Consider the following 15,097-nt stretch of genomic DNA (forward strand, 5'->3'; position numbering starts at 1 on the left):
CAATACCTAGTTACATCTGATAGAGCCAATACTCCATAGATTATTCTTGGGAAACACTGTTCTGGCTTATGCAGTACCTCTAGATCTCAGGGGAGTTTGTGCAACAGTAGCAGCCAATCGGGACCTCACAATTGTTCAAGCATACCTAGTTGCTTGATCACCTAGGTAAAACACAGAAAGATTACAAGCAATGGGAATGGGCCCATCTTGGTTATTTAAAAAAATCTCACCAGTTGATAGCAGAGGCTCCTCTGTGTCTGGGAAGGATAGATGGGTGATAAATGATGGAACCGTGCTTAGGGCTGTCAATTACATCCATGGGGATGAACTGCGTGCAGAAGGGAAGCACGTTTAGCTCAGCACCCACAGATCTGTAGGCCTCCACCACCTCCTTTATGGTCTTGCCCTTGACTCTCCATCTAGGGAACTTGAACACAGGGGTCCCATTTTTCTCTGCAGCCAAAGCTGAGCATGAAAGAGAAGATTATTTTCATCAAAAAAGTTTTAGTCATAATTTTGTATTACTATGGATCCACACATTGTAATTTCATGAAACATTTACAAATAAAACATGGTAAAGAACAATTTAGATTCTGACCAGGATTTGACATGATACAATTTTATCAAGATGCATCTATTTTTCTAATGTGATTTTTATCTATATAGTTAAGGCATAATATGATTCAACTCAGAAGTTTGTGGCTAGACAACGTTTTGAGATTTTAACTGAAGCTGCTTCTTTTATAGATCAAAAATTGTACCTTTATTACTGATACAGCCATTTAAAGGACATTTGTTTGTTTGTTTCTTAAGATTTGGAGTCAAGTGCCAAAACGTCACCACCCCAATTAGACGTAGCCTCTGGTACAGATGGAAAACCTTGATTCCCTTCCCACACCTGTTTCCTGGGGGGGGAAGTCTCTTTTATCACAGGGAAAACTGTAGACTGGAACACACTCTCCCCACCAAACAGGCAGATCCCAAAAGATAAATGGAGAAAGTGATAGGGATAGAATAAGATAGTTACACAGCTAGAAATCCCACTAGGGGAAGATAGATAGAGAGAGACTTCAGGAGATCACCATAAGCGAGACACCAACCAGAAAATGCCCAGACCATCGGGCAACTAAGCAACAATCAGAACATTTTGAAACTAAACAGACTGACTTAGGCCAATACCACAGAAAAACAGATATAAGCCTGCATTCGGCCTTGAGAGGTCTATAAGATAACAGACCCTGAGAAAAACTGCATTCTTGCATGTAGCCAAGACAGGTAAACAGGTGAAAGGGGAAAGAAACTAGGTGGAAGGGGACATTATACCCAAACCGGAGACAAATTACCATATTTTAGTATATGTTACCACCCTTTTGCTAATATGCATATGATTTAAATAGCGCCATGACAGTCCCGGTGAGACCATGTAGGGTCAAAGGAGGAACTAATGATGTAAGCCTTGACATCTACACAAAATGAGGAAGAAGGTGGTCTTCTTCCCTCCCATTTTTTCTTTGACTATAAAAATGTAGCCCTCTGGGGACTTCCCTGGTGGTCCAGTGGTTAAGACTCGTGCTCCCAATGCAGGGGGCCCAGGTTCGATCCCTGGTAGGGGAACTAGATCCTGCATGCATGCCACGACTAAAGATCCCGCATGCCGCAACGAAGGTCCCGTACTCAGCAACAAAGATCCCCTGCGCCGCAAGCAGTGCTGCCAAATAAATAAATAAACATTAAAAAAAAAAAAAAGTAGCCCTCTTTGTTCTTGGGGCCGCACTCCCTTGCCGGCCTGCTTGTACCCCTCAAGCCTCCTATGCTAATAAACTCAGTCTTTGCCTGCCACTTTGCCTCACCCTGAACTCTTTCTGTGCTGAGACAAAAGAACCTGAGCTTCAGTAAGTCCTGACACTAGGTAAGCGGTTTCAATGAAAAGAAAAGACAGTGGGTTCAAGTCCCCTCCTAGGTCAGGGATTGTGATTCAAGCCCTAGTCCGAGGTGTGGCTGGGTCTGAGTCCCATCTGAGGAGGAGTGTGGTTTCAAAAGTAGCTGAGTTGAGCTGCGTCTGTCTAGCTCCTTCTCCTAAATTCGCCCATAAAATAAGTTAGTGGAGGAGAGAGGCCAAGAGTGGAGAATCCATGCTCCCCGTAAGGGTTTGCCGTACTGAAGCAGATCCCAGACTCTTTGCTCAGGAAATGTTGTCCCTTCTGAAAGGAATGACTCCTTCCTACCTCTGTGTGAAATGGAATGGCCCTCCAAAGTACAGACAGCACAAGCCCATTTTTTCCATAATAAAATAGCACTTTTATTAACTATATACCTTACATATATTAAGTATATATATATTTATTCTCCATCAATAACACAAAGAAACTACCTTTTCGGCAATATCCAGAAGTCTTAACTAAGGCATTGTACCTGCATGTTCGGGCTTCCTTTCCTTTCTCCCCATCTAATCATCAACATTCATAGACTCTGCAGGGGATGATGCCTCCATGAAGCCTAAAGGCCAAAGCCTAACAAGTCCTAAAATGGCCCTGGCCTTCAAGGTGATGCTTTAGTCAATCCAATTGGGAGAATCTGAGAGACCAGTATAATAATGTTTACAAAATGTAAATGTTCCTAAAATGTTCAAAAACCTGTGAACAAAACAAAATGTCAGATGATAGGAAAATGGGTAAATGGTGGTGAAGAAAATGTGGTGAGGGCTTCCCTGGTGGCACAGTGGTTGAGAGTCCGCCTGCCGATGCAGGGGACACGGGATCGTGCCCCGGTCCGGGAAGATACCACATGCCGCGGAGCGGCTGGGCCCGTGAGCCATGGCCGCTGAGCCTGCGCGTCCGGAGCCTGTGCTCCGCAACGGGAGAGGCCACAACAGTGAGAGGCCCGTGTACCGCAAAAAAAAAAAAAAAAAGTGGTGAAATTGGGAGAAAATTGTGAAAGGTTAGACTGGGAAAGAAAAATGGGGTGGAAGAGACTTAGAAGTCTTCATTTGAAAAATCCACTCCACTGAGACAAGCTTGAGCCATTCAGGTGTTGCTCCCCCATATTGATTTTTGGCTGCCCCAGGACTATTTTTTGTTGCTCTAGTTGACTATACTGACAACAAAAATCGCCGCTGTCATTATTGATCCTTTTTATGAATCAGGTGCCGTGCTGAGCCGTTTACATACATTATCTCATTTAATCCATGTGAGATGGGTATCACTGAACTAAGCTTAATGAGTTTAAGTGACTTGTCCAGGGTCACACAGCTATCAAGTGGCAGAGTCAGAACTAGTTTCATGATTCTAGAACATACACTGTTAACCATATGCTGGGACCAGGCACCAGGGAAAAGTTCATTTCCCAGGAAACAGTTTGAAAGGAGGTGTAAGAGTCATATGCTTGCAACTCTTCTGAAGTTCACTGTACATGGTAGAGACTCTTAGTTGCCCCTTTCCTCCTTTACCAAGGATTCCTCTACTTTAGCTGAACACATGGCCACCCCAAATAAAATCTGTATTTCTCAGCCTGTTCTGCAAATAGATTAGGCCTATGACTAAGTTCTAGCCAACAGGATACAAGTGGGAGTAATATGTAAAACTTCTGGATTATGCCCTTAATAAAGGCTTGCCCTCTGCTTCCCATCTTGCCCTTTCTGCTTGCTGGAATGCAGAGTTGATAGTGGGGGCTGAAGCCACTACCTTGGACCATGAGATGGAAGCCCAGTGTTAATAATGGCAAGACAACAAACTCAAGGAGCCTTCATTGTGATAAACATCTGGCTGCCACAACAGCTGTGATGGTCAATCCAAACTTGAGAAAGGGACTTCTCTCTTATTTAAGCTAATATTATTTGAGGTCCTCCTGATTCAACAGCCAATCTGATACCTCAAATGTAAGTCCTTCCAAACATCCCACACACAAAGCTGGTGGGAATAGATAATGATGAGACAGGTAGTCCCGGCGACGGGAATCTGTCCCCTTCTGCCCTTGGAGCCAGGTATGAATTCACGAGGCAGATTCCCTCAGAATTTCCCAGGTTGAGATAATCTTTTTCTGAAACACGGATAATTTCTACATCAAGTGGTTAAATCCATGTGCATATGTGCTCTTGGCCCAACTCTGTTTTAGCTTGACTCTTTTTTTTTCTTCCAGTTTTACTGAGATATAATTGATATACAACACTGTGTAAGTTTAAGGTATACAGCATAATGATTTGACTTACATACATCATGAAATAATTATCACAATAAGTTTAGTGAACATCCATCCTCTCAGATAGATATAAAATTAAAGGAAAAGAAACAAATTTTTCCCTGTGCTGAGAACTCTAGGAATTTACTTTCTTAACAACTTTCACATGTAACGTACAGCGGTGTGAATTATATTTATCATGCTATGCACCACATCCCTAGTCCTTATTTATCTTATAATGGGAAGTTTGTACCTTTTGACTGCCTTCATCCAACTACCCCAGTAACAAGAACTAGAATAAACCCCAGAGCTGATTCCTCCAAGAAAGAAAAGTAAAATTTTAGGGTTATCACAGATATTGTTTTCCAACCAATGTACTGTATCATACCAGTGATTTATAAAGATTCAAGTTATAAGTCACGATTTCTAGACGCTAGTTCTTATTCCCTACCTGTAGACTGTTTCTTGCACTCTTTCTCAACATAACTATAGCATGCAAATCAGAATCACGCTGTAGGTTTGCTCTGAGGATGGCTATTTTCTTTACCTACCTTAATAACCAAGCAGTCATAGCTATAATTTGTTCTGAGATAAATGTATTCTTTATGACCCCACATCAATTGCTATTGTTGGGTGTGGGCTTCCCTGCATTCCTATCGGCACCTCTGCAACAGACATTACTCTAGATGTCCCATAGCACCTTTGGAAAGTCACAAGTGTAATTCAGGAAAAACACATGCTTGGAAATTCCTCTGAGGGACCTGGTGATTACCATGGAGGTAAGTGGAGAAACTTAGTAAAATAGGGGCCGGCATCTTTGTCTTGAGGCCCACAGAGAAGGGAGAGTTTCTGAGTCTGTATCTGCCACACAAATAGACTTGGCCTAAGAAGGCTTTCAACAGGCAGAGTGGAGGCCAGTGCAGTCCTTGATCCAGGTGTTCCAAGATACACTCACCCAGTGGGTCAGCTTTTCCATCCTTATCTGGAACTGTGAACACTCCCACAACTCGGTGGCCCTCTTTGCAGAGGTGGCTGTAGACTTCTTGTCCAAAGAGGCTCTGACCAATAAGTGCCACCTTCAGCTTGTTTTTGAAATAAACCTGCGAAGCAATTCAACAGTGACAGGTATTAGTATGGATAGAAGACATATGGATAATAAACACTCTTTTTTTCAATCATACAAGATGACTTGGGCATTACAAAAGGCTCAAAGATCTACACGGTAAAATAGTTATTGACATACACTGAACTCAGACTACATGCTATATAGGTAGTAGTGAAAATAATTTCACACCTAAGTATTCCTCATTTTCCCTTTGCTCTAACTCCCTTGATTATTCATTAGAATCATTGGGATTGCATATATTTTTACAAGGCATTCCAACTCCTTGATGAAATGAGGCCAGATATTAACAAACAAGCATAAGTTTCATAGTTAAAAGGGGTGTAATTCTGAGCAAGACCTACTTCATTATTGACAATGCTTTTATGTCCTGCAATTTTTTATGCCCACCTCCAAAAGATGCCAAGAGCTAACATCTAGTATAACATAGGGGTCAAAAGCAGATCCTAGACTATCTGAGGTCAAACCTAGGGTCACCCACCCCTTGTTAGTTGTGTGATCTTTAGCAAGTAACTAACTTCCATTTGCCTTTTATTCTCCTCATCTGTAAAACTGGAATAACACCAACTCACACAATTCTGATTGAGGTAGATGACAATATGCATTAGGCTTACTGCAATGTCTGACACAAAGCACTGTTTAAGTAAAAGCTTTAATAATGTTTTAAAGGCTTTCCTATATACTAGACAATTCTACGTTTTTTCACACGGTCCAGAATTCTACAGTCCTTGGTAAGTGGCATAAACTCATTTGGTCTTAAGACATGGACTGAACTAATGAAATGTTCTTTATAGTCCTTGTAGGTTTCTTATAAGTTAATGCAGTCATTTGGCTTCGAACTTGACCTGCATTGATAATGCCACTTACAGTCTTTACTTATAGTATATTGTAATTTGCTGCAGAAAAGTCAATGTGGGGCTTCCCTGGTGGCGCAGTGGTTGAGAGTCCGTCTGCCGATGCAGGGGACACGGGTTCATGCCCCGGTCCGGGAAGATCCCACATGCCGCGGAGCGGCTGGGCCCGTGAGCCATGGCTGCTGAGCCTGCGCGTCCGGAGCCTGTGCTCCGCAACGGGAGAGGCCAGAACAGTGAGAGCCCCACGTAACACACACACACACACACACACACACACACACAAAAGTCAATGTGCTTCATTACAGATACTATCCCAGACCCTGCTGTAAATTGTGCATAAGGTCCTATATACCATATTGATCTTCTCAAATGTGAATGATTCTGAACCCCACATTTGGCCCCATAGATTTCAGATAAGGAATTGAGGGCTGCACATAATTTCATTTATTTTAATCCTCACAACTATCCTGTTTTCTTATCCCCCACTTTGTACCATTTTATGAATGAAGAAACCAAGACTTAGAAATATCAAGTATATCTCCAAGGTCATACTAGCAAAACAAGGGAGAGGTAGGATTTGAATCCAGGGCCATCTGACTCCAAAACCCACGAAGGTACTTAAAAATAAAATGAGCCACTACTGCCCATCTCTTCCATCCCCTTTTTTAGAACTTTAACACTGACGCACAAAAATGCAGTGATTGTCAATAAATATAAACACCACATAGATAAGAGTGGCACTAAAGGAGTTAAAGTTTTTAAGGACTGTCTTTAAGCAATTATGCCTTCTGTAAATTCTCCCAAGAGGAAACCTTTCACAAAGCTTAAGGTAACATGTTGATATGATGATTGTTAAGATGGTGATGAAGAGCCACCAGGTGAAGCAGGCTAGCTGCAGGATTGTGCATGGAGAGGTAACTGGAGGGTCACCACCTCCTATGAGCTTCCCGTCTTGGCAAAGAACCAACCCCAGCTCCCCAGAGTTCTTTCCATCTTTCATTCCTCCACGTTAGAATACGTCTCCACAGGATTTGGATTTAGAATATTTTTCCTTCAATCTAAATGGAATTCATTAATGTTCCAGAAAGTCATTCTAACTTAGTAAAGCCTCACTGTTAAAATCTGACTATGAGGAAAACAATTTTCCCTTATTTCCCACTTTCTTAAGGGCATAGATGGCATCCCTTTTTAGGCATAAACTTAAAAGCCTACAGGTTCAGGGACTTCCCTGGTGGCACAGTGGTTAAGAATCTGCCTGCCAATGCAGGGGACATGCGTTCAAGCCCTGGTCTAGGAAGATCCCACATGCCGCAGAGCAACAAAGCCCGTGCACCACAACTACTGAGCCTGCACTCTAGAGCCCACGAGCCACAACTACTGAAGCCCACGAGCCACAACTATTGAAGCCCATGCACCTAGAGCCCGTGCTCCACAACAAGAGAAGCCACCGCAATGAGAAGCCCGTGCACCGCAATGAAGAGTAGCCCCCGCTCGCCACAACTAGAAAAAGCCCGCGTGCAGCAACAAAGACCCAACGCAGCCAAAAAAAAAAAAAAAAAAAAAAAAAAAAGCATAGGGGTTCACATCTTCCCTGTGAGCTGATAATTAAACAATTAAGGTTTTGGTATAAAAATTCTTTTCCATGCCCAGCCAAAGTTTCTATCCCAAAAGAGCCTAGAGCTTCAACATCTAATAGATTCTTGCAAACAAACAGATTAACTCTGTAAGAACAGCACAATTTGCCTGCAGATAATGCATGACTATTTCATTTCCTCTCATCAAAAATATCAAAATGTTCTCTAAGTATTCTATCTTAAAATCCTATAATTAATGCTGTTGCTTGAAATAGAACTGACCTGACGTGTTGGCTATCTTACAAAATTTGGCTTTACCTCATACAATTACCAACACCAAATATTTTAAGACTTCTGAAATTATTAGTCTTAAAACATACAAGAGCCAAGAGGATGAGCTGACTCAATTGTAATGTGCTCTCAGCTGTAATCTGGTTATTGGGAGTTCAATTCCAGAGTCAACACTGCCCCAGAAAGACAGTGTTTAAAGAAACCATGTCAGTATCTCCGGAAATTCTACATTCACTGGAACACTTTCTGAGCTTAGTGGTAAAACTGAAACTATAAAGGTGAGTTTCTAGCAGTGAGAAAAATTTCAGGGTTTAAGATTTTAAGTATTTATAATGAGTTAGTATAATTCCAAAGAACTGGACTGGGATATTTCACCTTAGTCTTATTTCTCCAAGTATGATCTGAGGGCTGACTGCCCGTGTTGGCAGAATCAGCTGGGAGGAAATGTTAAAAATGTGGTTTCCTGGGCCCCATCCCTGATCTACTGAGTCAGACCGTCAGGAAGCAGGCACTAACTCAAAAGCGTATGAGGAAGTTTGGATCCTGCCTCTGCAGTTTATTAGCCCAGGAAGCTGCATTTGAACAAGCTCTCCATTGATTGACAGGCACACTAAAGTCTGCGAATCTCTGCTATACAGAGTGTGTCCGCCCCCTACAAAAAAGATTTTGCCCTGGGGAGTTTGGGTCAAGGAAAAAGTGGTGGAAGTAGTAGCAAACAGTTTAACGAGACCCTGGTATGTGTCAGGTATTTAATATGTGTTACCTCATTTTGATTGCCCAATGGCTCCCAAGAGGCAGACATTAATAAGCCATTTTACAGATGGCTTTACAGATGAAGAAACTAAAACAGAGAGAGGTTAAGATACAGCCTGGGGCTTCCCTGGTGGCGCAGTGGTTGGGAGTCCGCCTGCCAGTGCAGGGGACACGGGTTCCATCCCCGGTCCGGGAGGATCCCACATGCTGCGGAGCAACTAAGCCCGTGCACCACAACTACTGAGCCCACACGCCACAACTGCTGAAGCCCATGCGCCTGGAGCCCATGCTCTGCAGCGGCAGGGGCCGCCGCAGTGAGGGGCCCGCATGCCGTGGCAAGGAGTGACCCCTGAGAGGACCCAATGCAGCCAAAAATAAAATAAAATAAGTGAATTAAAAAAAAAGAACGACAGGGCTTCCCTGGTGACGCAGTGGTTAAGAATCCGCCTGCCAATGCAGGGGACGCGGGTTCAAGCCCTGGTCTGGGAAGATCCCACGTGTCGCAGAGCAACTGAGCCTGTGTGCCACAACTACTGAGCCAGCACACCACAACTACTGAAGCCCGGGCACCTAGAACCCGTGCTCCGCAACAAGAGAAGCCACCGCAATGAGAAGCCCGTGGGCAGCAGCAAAGATCCAACGCAGCCAAAAATAAATATAAATAAAATAAATAAATTTATAAAAAAAATAGAGAGAAAGAAAATGCATGGTATTAAAAAAAAAAAAAAGATACAGCCTGGAGTCAAATCACTACTCAGTGGCAGCTCTGAGATTCTAATCTAGTTATTACCCCAGTGCCATTGTTTTTCTGTAACACCAGCTGTGCTACTTTGAGCTCAGCCTCATCAATTAAAATCTGAATAATAATAGTACCTACCTCATAAGGTTGTTAGGAGGATTTAGTGGGATAAAGCGTAAAGCGTAATGCATTAGTGCAGTGTGTGGCAATAACAAAGGCTCAATAAATGTCAACTAGTATCATTATTATACCACAAGTAATGCCCAGGTAAATAAAAATGATGATAATGGATCTTTCCTACTGGGAGTGTGCCATAAGGCAGGCACTGTATTGAGCCTTTTTCACTGATTAAAAAAAATGTATCAAATCCTTATCATATGTCTTTAAGCTTTACTGTGATCCATTTTACAAATGAGAAAACATAGGGCTCGGGGAAGTTAAGTAACCTGTCCACGGACAGGGCTAAGAAGGGGCAGAGGAAGGATTCAAACTCAGATCTGTTTCGCTTCAGCAGATGTGCTTCTATGGCTTTCCTATGTTGATGGTTCCCCCACCCCTTCCTTTTTAAAAGGAAAATTTGGCGATAGTTTGACAGGTCAGTTACGGGACATAGTTCCATCAGACTTTCTAAGGGAATATCATGGTGGTCCTGACATGCGAGACAGCACCATTCATTAAAGGGTTAGGCTGATGACCAGAGAACATACTTTAAGGCACTATCAGTGCCTTGTTATATTGGTGAGAAAGAAGAAGGGGGCATAAAATGACCCACAGCATTTCTAAATCCGGGTGATAAGTGCTGTTATCTTGGGGTCCTCTAGAGATAACATTCTGCATTAGAAGAGGCCTTTGCAGGGAATAGAGCTTTTGTTTCTTAAGCTATCAACTGTTGCATTCCCAGGCTATCCACATCCTGGTGAAATTCTTCAGGAAGCAAGTTAATATGGACTCTGATTATGTTCCAAGGGTTTAAAGAAAAATACACAGTCTTCTCTGGAGAACTTAAAGGCACAGTGCTAAGAGTCTGTGCTGATCCGAAGCCCTTTTGTGAAGCAGATGTTACCTTAATAGAACCAACAGAGCAGGATGTAAAATAAGGTCAAAGCTGTCCACATGAGCAATTGTGAGAACTGGCAGTTTTCCCAATGAGAACTGGAAAGGAGAAAGGACCTTCCCACAAAAGAATAAAACAAAATAAATTTTTCTGAGACACTGAGATGCCTAACTCTTAATGGACCATTTGGCACATGGTTCCCCAAATCGTGCCTGATGGTGCGCAAGACCTGTTCACCAAGCACATTTTGAGCATTTGCCAAGCTCTGGGCACAGTGCATGGTGGGGTTGCAATCAGTGGCCTGGCAAAGAGGATTTTATTGGGCCCCAGAGCATCTGCAGAAGAACTGTGATACGATTTTTAGGAGGTTTCACATTAGCAGGCTGAATTTCTGACTCCTCTTTAAAAATCAGGAGCTTTGTCAACCACGGTTGACATTCGCATGTGGAAACGGTCGGCTGCAGCTGAGCAGGGGCTGCTCCCTTTAACTCTGAACGTGGCCTTTCACTCCTTCCAGCCCAAATACTACTTTTGTCTTATCTGTTTGGCCTGGGGGGGGGGGCGCGGGGGGGGGCGTTGTTTGGGATCCCTAAGCTGAAGGCACAAGAGTAGTCCCTGCCCTAGTTTGGTTGAGTGCCTTTTCATATTTTATTGTCCACTTGTATTTCCCTTCCATTATTATCCTTTACCTAAAGGCAAGTTTAATCATTTGTCCCACTAATCTGTGGACTCCTTGAAAGCAGGGACTATTTATCTCTTGTTTATTGTTTTAGCCTTTTTGGCTGTGAGACTCTAAAAAAGTTATGTCACTTCTCTGGGTCTCAGTTTCCTGATTTGTAGAATGGGCATTATAATAGTACCCACTTCACTGAGATGTTATGAAGACTAAATGAGTATATGTAAAGCATTTATAACAGTGCCTGGTGCATACAAAGTCATATCAATGATACCTATTATTATTATTATTATTTCTTCAGGATTTAGAAGAAGTGCTCAGCACATAATACACAATTTAATATGGTTTGAAGCTGAATCTGAAGGTCCTAAATCAAATTAGATGCCAATGCCGAGGGTCAGGCAATAAGGAAACAAGTTAAGGACCTGGTTGCTAGAACTAGGGTATAAAGCCAGTACTTGGTTTCAAGAAGCAGGGAAGGGTCCAGCCTCTTGAATTGGATCATAAAGTAACCTTAAGTCCTGGAACCAAGCTATGAATCCAGAGCAACAGCCAGGCTTGTCCCAGACACTGGCAGAGGAAATAACAGCTAAAGAACAGAGTGCCAAAAATATTAAGGCTAAATAGCTCCCACCATCGGGAGAAATTAAGAAGTAGTGAGCCAGGCAAGATACCGGAAGTGGACAATAATAACTAATTGACAAAGGGCCTTATTGCTGTATATAGTTGCACTAGTTAATAAGATCCAGTCATATCATTAAGCTGAGATCATTAAATATTTCTAAGTCCATTTCTTTAAGACAGAGAATGGAAAAATTAATTATATCAGGAAGTGTTATGAACTAATTTCCTCCTTGGATTTTGTTAAGTTCTGAGAGATTTTTTTTCATTCCTCTTTCATTCTGCTTTAATACCAAACTCAAAAGCGCTGTGTGATTTAAAAAAATTTTTTTCATACGAAGGTACAATTTACATACAATGAACATTCCATTTTCAATGTAAAATTCTTTCAGTTTGGACAATCACACAGTCATGTAACCACTGTTACAATCAAGATAAAGAACAGTTCCATCACCCCCCCAGATCCCCTCCCATCCCTTTGCTGTCAATCCCTCCCCCTATCTCCAGCCTGGCCTTTTTTTCCATCACTTTAGGTTTACTCTTTCCAAAGTGTCAGACAAATGGACTCATATACATATGCAGCCCTTTGAGTCTGTCTTCTTGCACTTAGCATACATATTTGAGTTTCATCCATGTTGTTGTATATATCAGAAGTCCATTCCTTTTTTTTTTCTGAGTAAGATTCCACTATATGGATGGATATACCACAGTTTGCTTATCCTGCCACCAGCTGAAAGACATTTAAATTGGTGATTATGAATAATCCCTTTGTAAACATCCATAAATAGGTATTTGTGTGAACATAAGTTTTAATTTCTCTTGGGTAAATACCTATGAGGGCAACTGCTGGGTCATTTGATGGGTTTATGTTTAATTTTATTTTTAAAAAAGTCGGTTTTCCAAAGCAGCTGTACCATTTTATGCTCCCACCAGCCATGTCTGATTTTGAACAATTCTTATAGAACACGGTCCAAAGGATGAATCTCCATTTTCTATGGAATAAAACATCCCAAATTCTTCACTTATTATTCCATGTCTTCCTTTGGCCATTGAAGAACCTGCCTCCTTCCCAGCCATGTGGCACTGCTCTCCCACATGTATTCCTGGAGATAGACTCAGGCCCCTGACCCCTGACCATACCTGGCACTTCCCCACAAGAGTGTTTTTGTTTATGCCATTTGCCACCTGGGATGTTCATCTTTTATTACTGAAATCTTATATAACCCCATTATTGGCATTTTTTCATCCTTCAGGAATCCCTTCTGCTCTTCAAAAAAAGACAATTAAATGAAAGGTGTTGACAGAGGAGGCCAATAAAACAGACATGCACGAGCCCCTTGTTCTCTGTGCCATCCAACCCAGATTCCCGTGTGCCACGTGGCAGGAGAAAGCTAAGGAGGAGTCCAGAGCTCTGCATAGGAGAGCAAGCAAAATATCTGCCAGAGCAAGTTTCTTTTTGCTTATTTAAAAAAAGGTGAATACTCCCCAAATAACTAGAACTGACTGCATGGGATAAAGTGAATTCTCATTACTTGTGGCTGTCTGGGGGACAAAAGCTTTTCCATTTATGCAACTTTGGGCCAGTTCTTGATGCTACTCAAGACTTCTCTCTGCTCCAAGTTTTTTACATCTGGATATGTACACATGCGCATATGACTTTGGTAGAGAAGAGGAATCAAAAAGCAAATTCTTTTATAACACAGCAAACATGCACTTCCTATAAAAGAGATGATGTACATGGGGTGGACTTTTTCTTCCCTAAACAGCTTGGAGTCTGCCTAGATGCAGGGAGGCATCTCTCCTCAGGCCCCTGAAGTGCTGAAGGCAGCGCCCCATGCAACGTGTCCTCCCTCATTCCGTTTCTGGAGAGGCTGATGCAATTCCAAGGCGCGGGGCTGGGCCAGGGCTAGGTTTTTGCACCATAGTTTACTAATGTTCCAGGGTGGCTGCTTCTGCAGCGCCTGGTGATCCTAGAAATCTTGCCGCCTGCAGCTCAGGAATTATGAGCTTGCGGTCACCGGCTCGGAGTGCCATTATCTGAATGGGCCCTGCATGCCAGTCGGGAGCGCTCACACCTCTCAGGCCGCGGAGGAGGACCCGGTTGACTTGATACCACTCTCCTCCAGGAGGTGGTCTCGGTCCTGTACCTCGGCTCCATCTCGTAACCAGGCAGGGATCTCACAGTTGAAATGAAAACGGAAAGGGAACCGACTCTGTCCCTCTTGCCGAGCGACTGTTTCCACCCTGTCAATCCCAGCCAGACATCCTCAGCCCCGTCCCGCTAGAAGACAATGGCTCGCTCGACAAGCCCCTTTCAGGACCCTCCCCGGACCCTTCTCTTCACTCTCCCGGTTTTAAAAACGTCGTCCTGGCCTTTAGCAAAGTAAACACTTTGCTCAAAGTAAACACTGCCCTCCCTCAGCCCCGCTGCCCGGCCCGCCCTCTCCGGATCTGGAAAGCAGCCCCCGGGTGAGAGCCGGGACGCTCGCCGGGGCCGGACTCACCTGGCCGGTGGAGAAGCGCCGGAGTGCCTGGTTGCCTTGCCACAACATGCTGGAAAGAAGCGCTCGTGCGGGCGGCGCGGGAGGCAAGCGGGAGGCACGCGGGGGCGGCTCAGTCTAGGCGCGGCCTGCAGCCTCGGAGTCCCCGGCGAGTCCCGGGACGCAGCTCGCGGCCCCGCCCCCTCATCTGTCAGGGCTCCCACGGCCAATCCCGAACGACTGGGCGGGGCGTGCTCCAGCCTCCCGGAGCAGCGCTGGTGCCCAGCCCGAGCGACAGCTTCTGGCGGCTGCCTCGGTGCAGTCTCACTATCTGTGGGATCTTCTCCCAGTTACTCACACACTCTGAAGTACATAAGGATCTGCCTTAAAAGTCAGTCTGACACCCCAGGTCATGTCCTTAACACAGTCCTGAGAAGACAACAGGCAAGTGCGTGGAGCCGCGAAAGATAAACGGGTGAGGGCACCTTCGCGACGTAAGTATCCTGATTCCTATCTCGTAGTCTGACAAGAAGATTTAATGAGAGATTGTGTATAAAGCACCTGGCAAAGGGCTTGGCACAGAGTTGGTCCCGATAGATGATAGACAAATAGATGGGTTGATAGATGATAGACACCCGACAGCCTTTTCCCTCACCTCTCTGAAGAAACGCTCAAGACATGCTTTAGCTGAGCACTTGTCTCAAACAGAACTCCTTAGCCTGGCATTCAAGACCGTCTGTAGTTTGGCACTTACTCTTA

The 15,097-nt window shown here is 43.8% G+C and overlaps 1 protein-coding gene across 1 annotated transcript in view; it reads right to left on the reverse strand.

Moving 5' to 3' along the window:
• Window positions 1–14,501, reverse strand: part of ALDH1L2 (aldehyde dehydrogenase 1 family member L2) — a 54,748-nt gene extending 40,247 nt beyond the window's left edge. The window contains exons 1-3 of the mRNA XM_060025525.1: window positions 14,363–14,501; window positions 5,129–5,273; window positions 231–465 (exon numbers count right to left, since the gene is read on the reverse strand). Of these exons, the coding sequence (XP_059881508.1) occupies window positions 231–465; window positions 5,129–5,273; window positions 14,363–14,410 (428 nt within the window). The 5' untranslated portion in view covers window positions 14,411–14,501. The remainder of the gene's footprint in view (window positions 1–230; window positions 466–5,128; window positions 5,274–14,362) is intronic.
• Between the last annotated feature and the right edge of the window lie 596 nt (window positions 14,502–15,097).

This window comes from Delphinus delphis, chromosome 11, assembly GCF_949987515.2.
Source record: "Delphinus delphis chromosome 11, mDelDel1.2, whole genome shotgun sequence".
Taxonomy (NCBI): domain Eukaryota; kingdom Metazoa; phylum Chordata; class Mammalia; order Artiodactyla; family Delphinidae; genus Delphinus; species Delphinus delphis.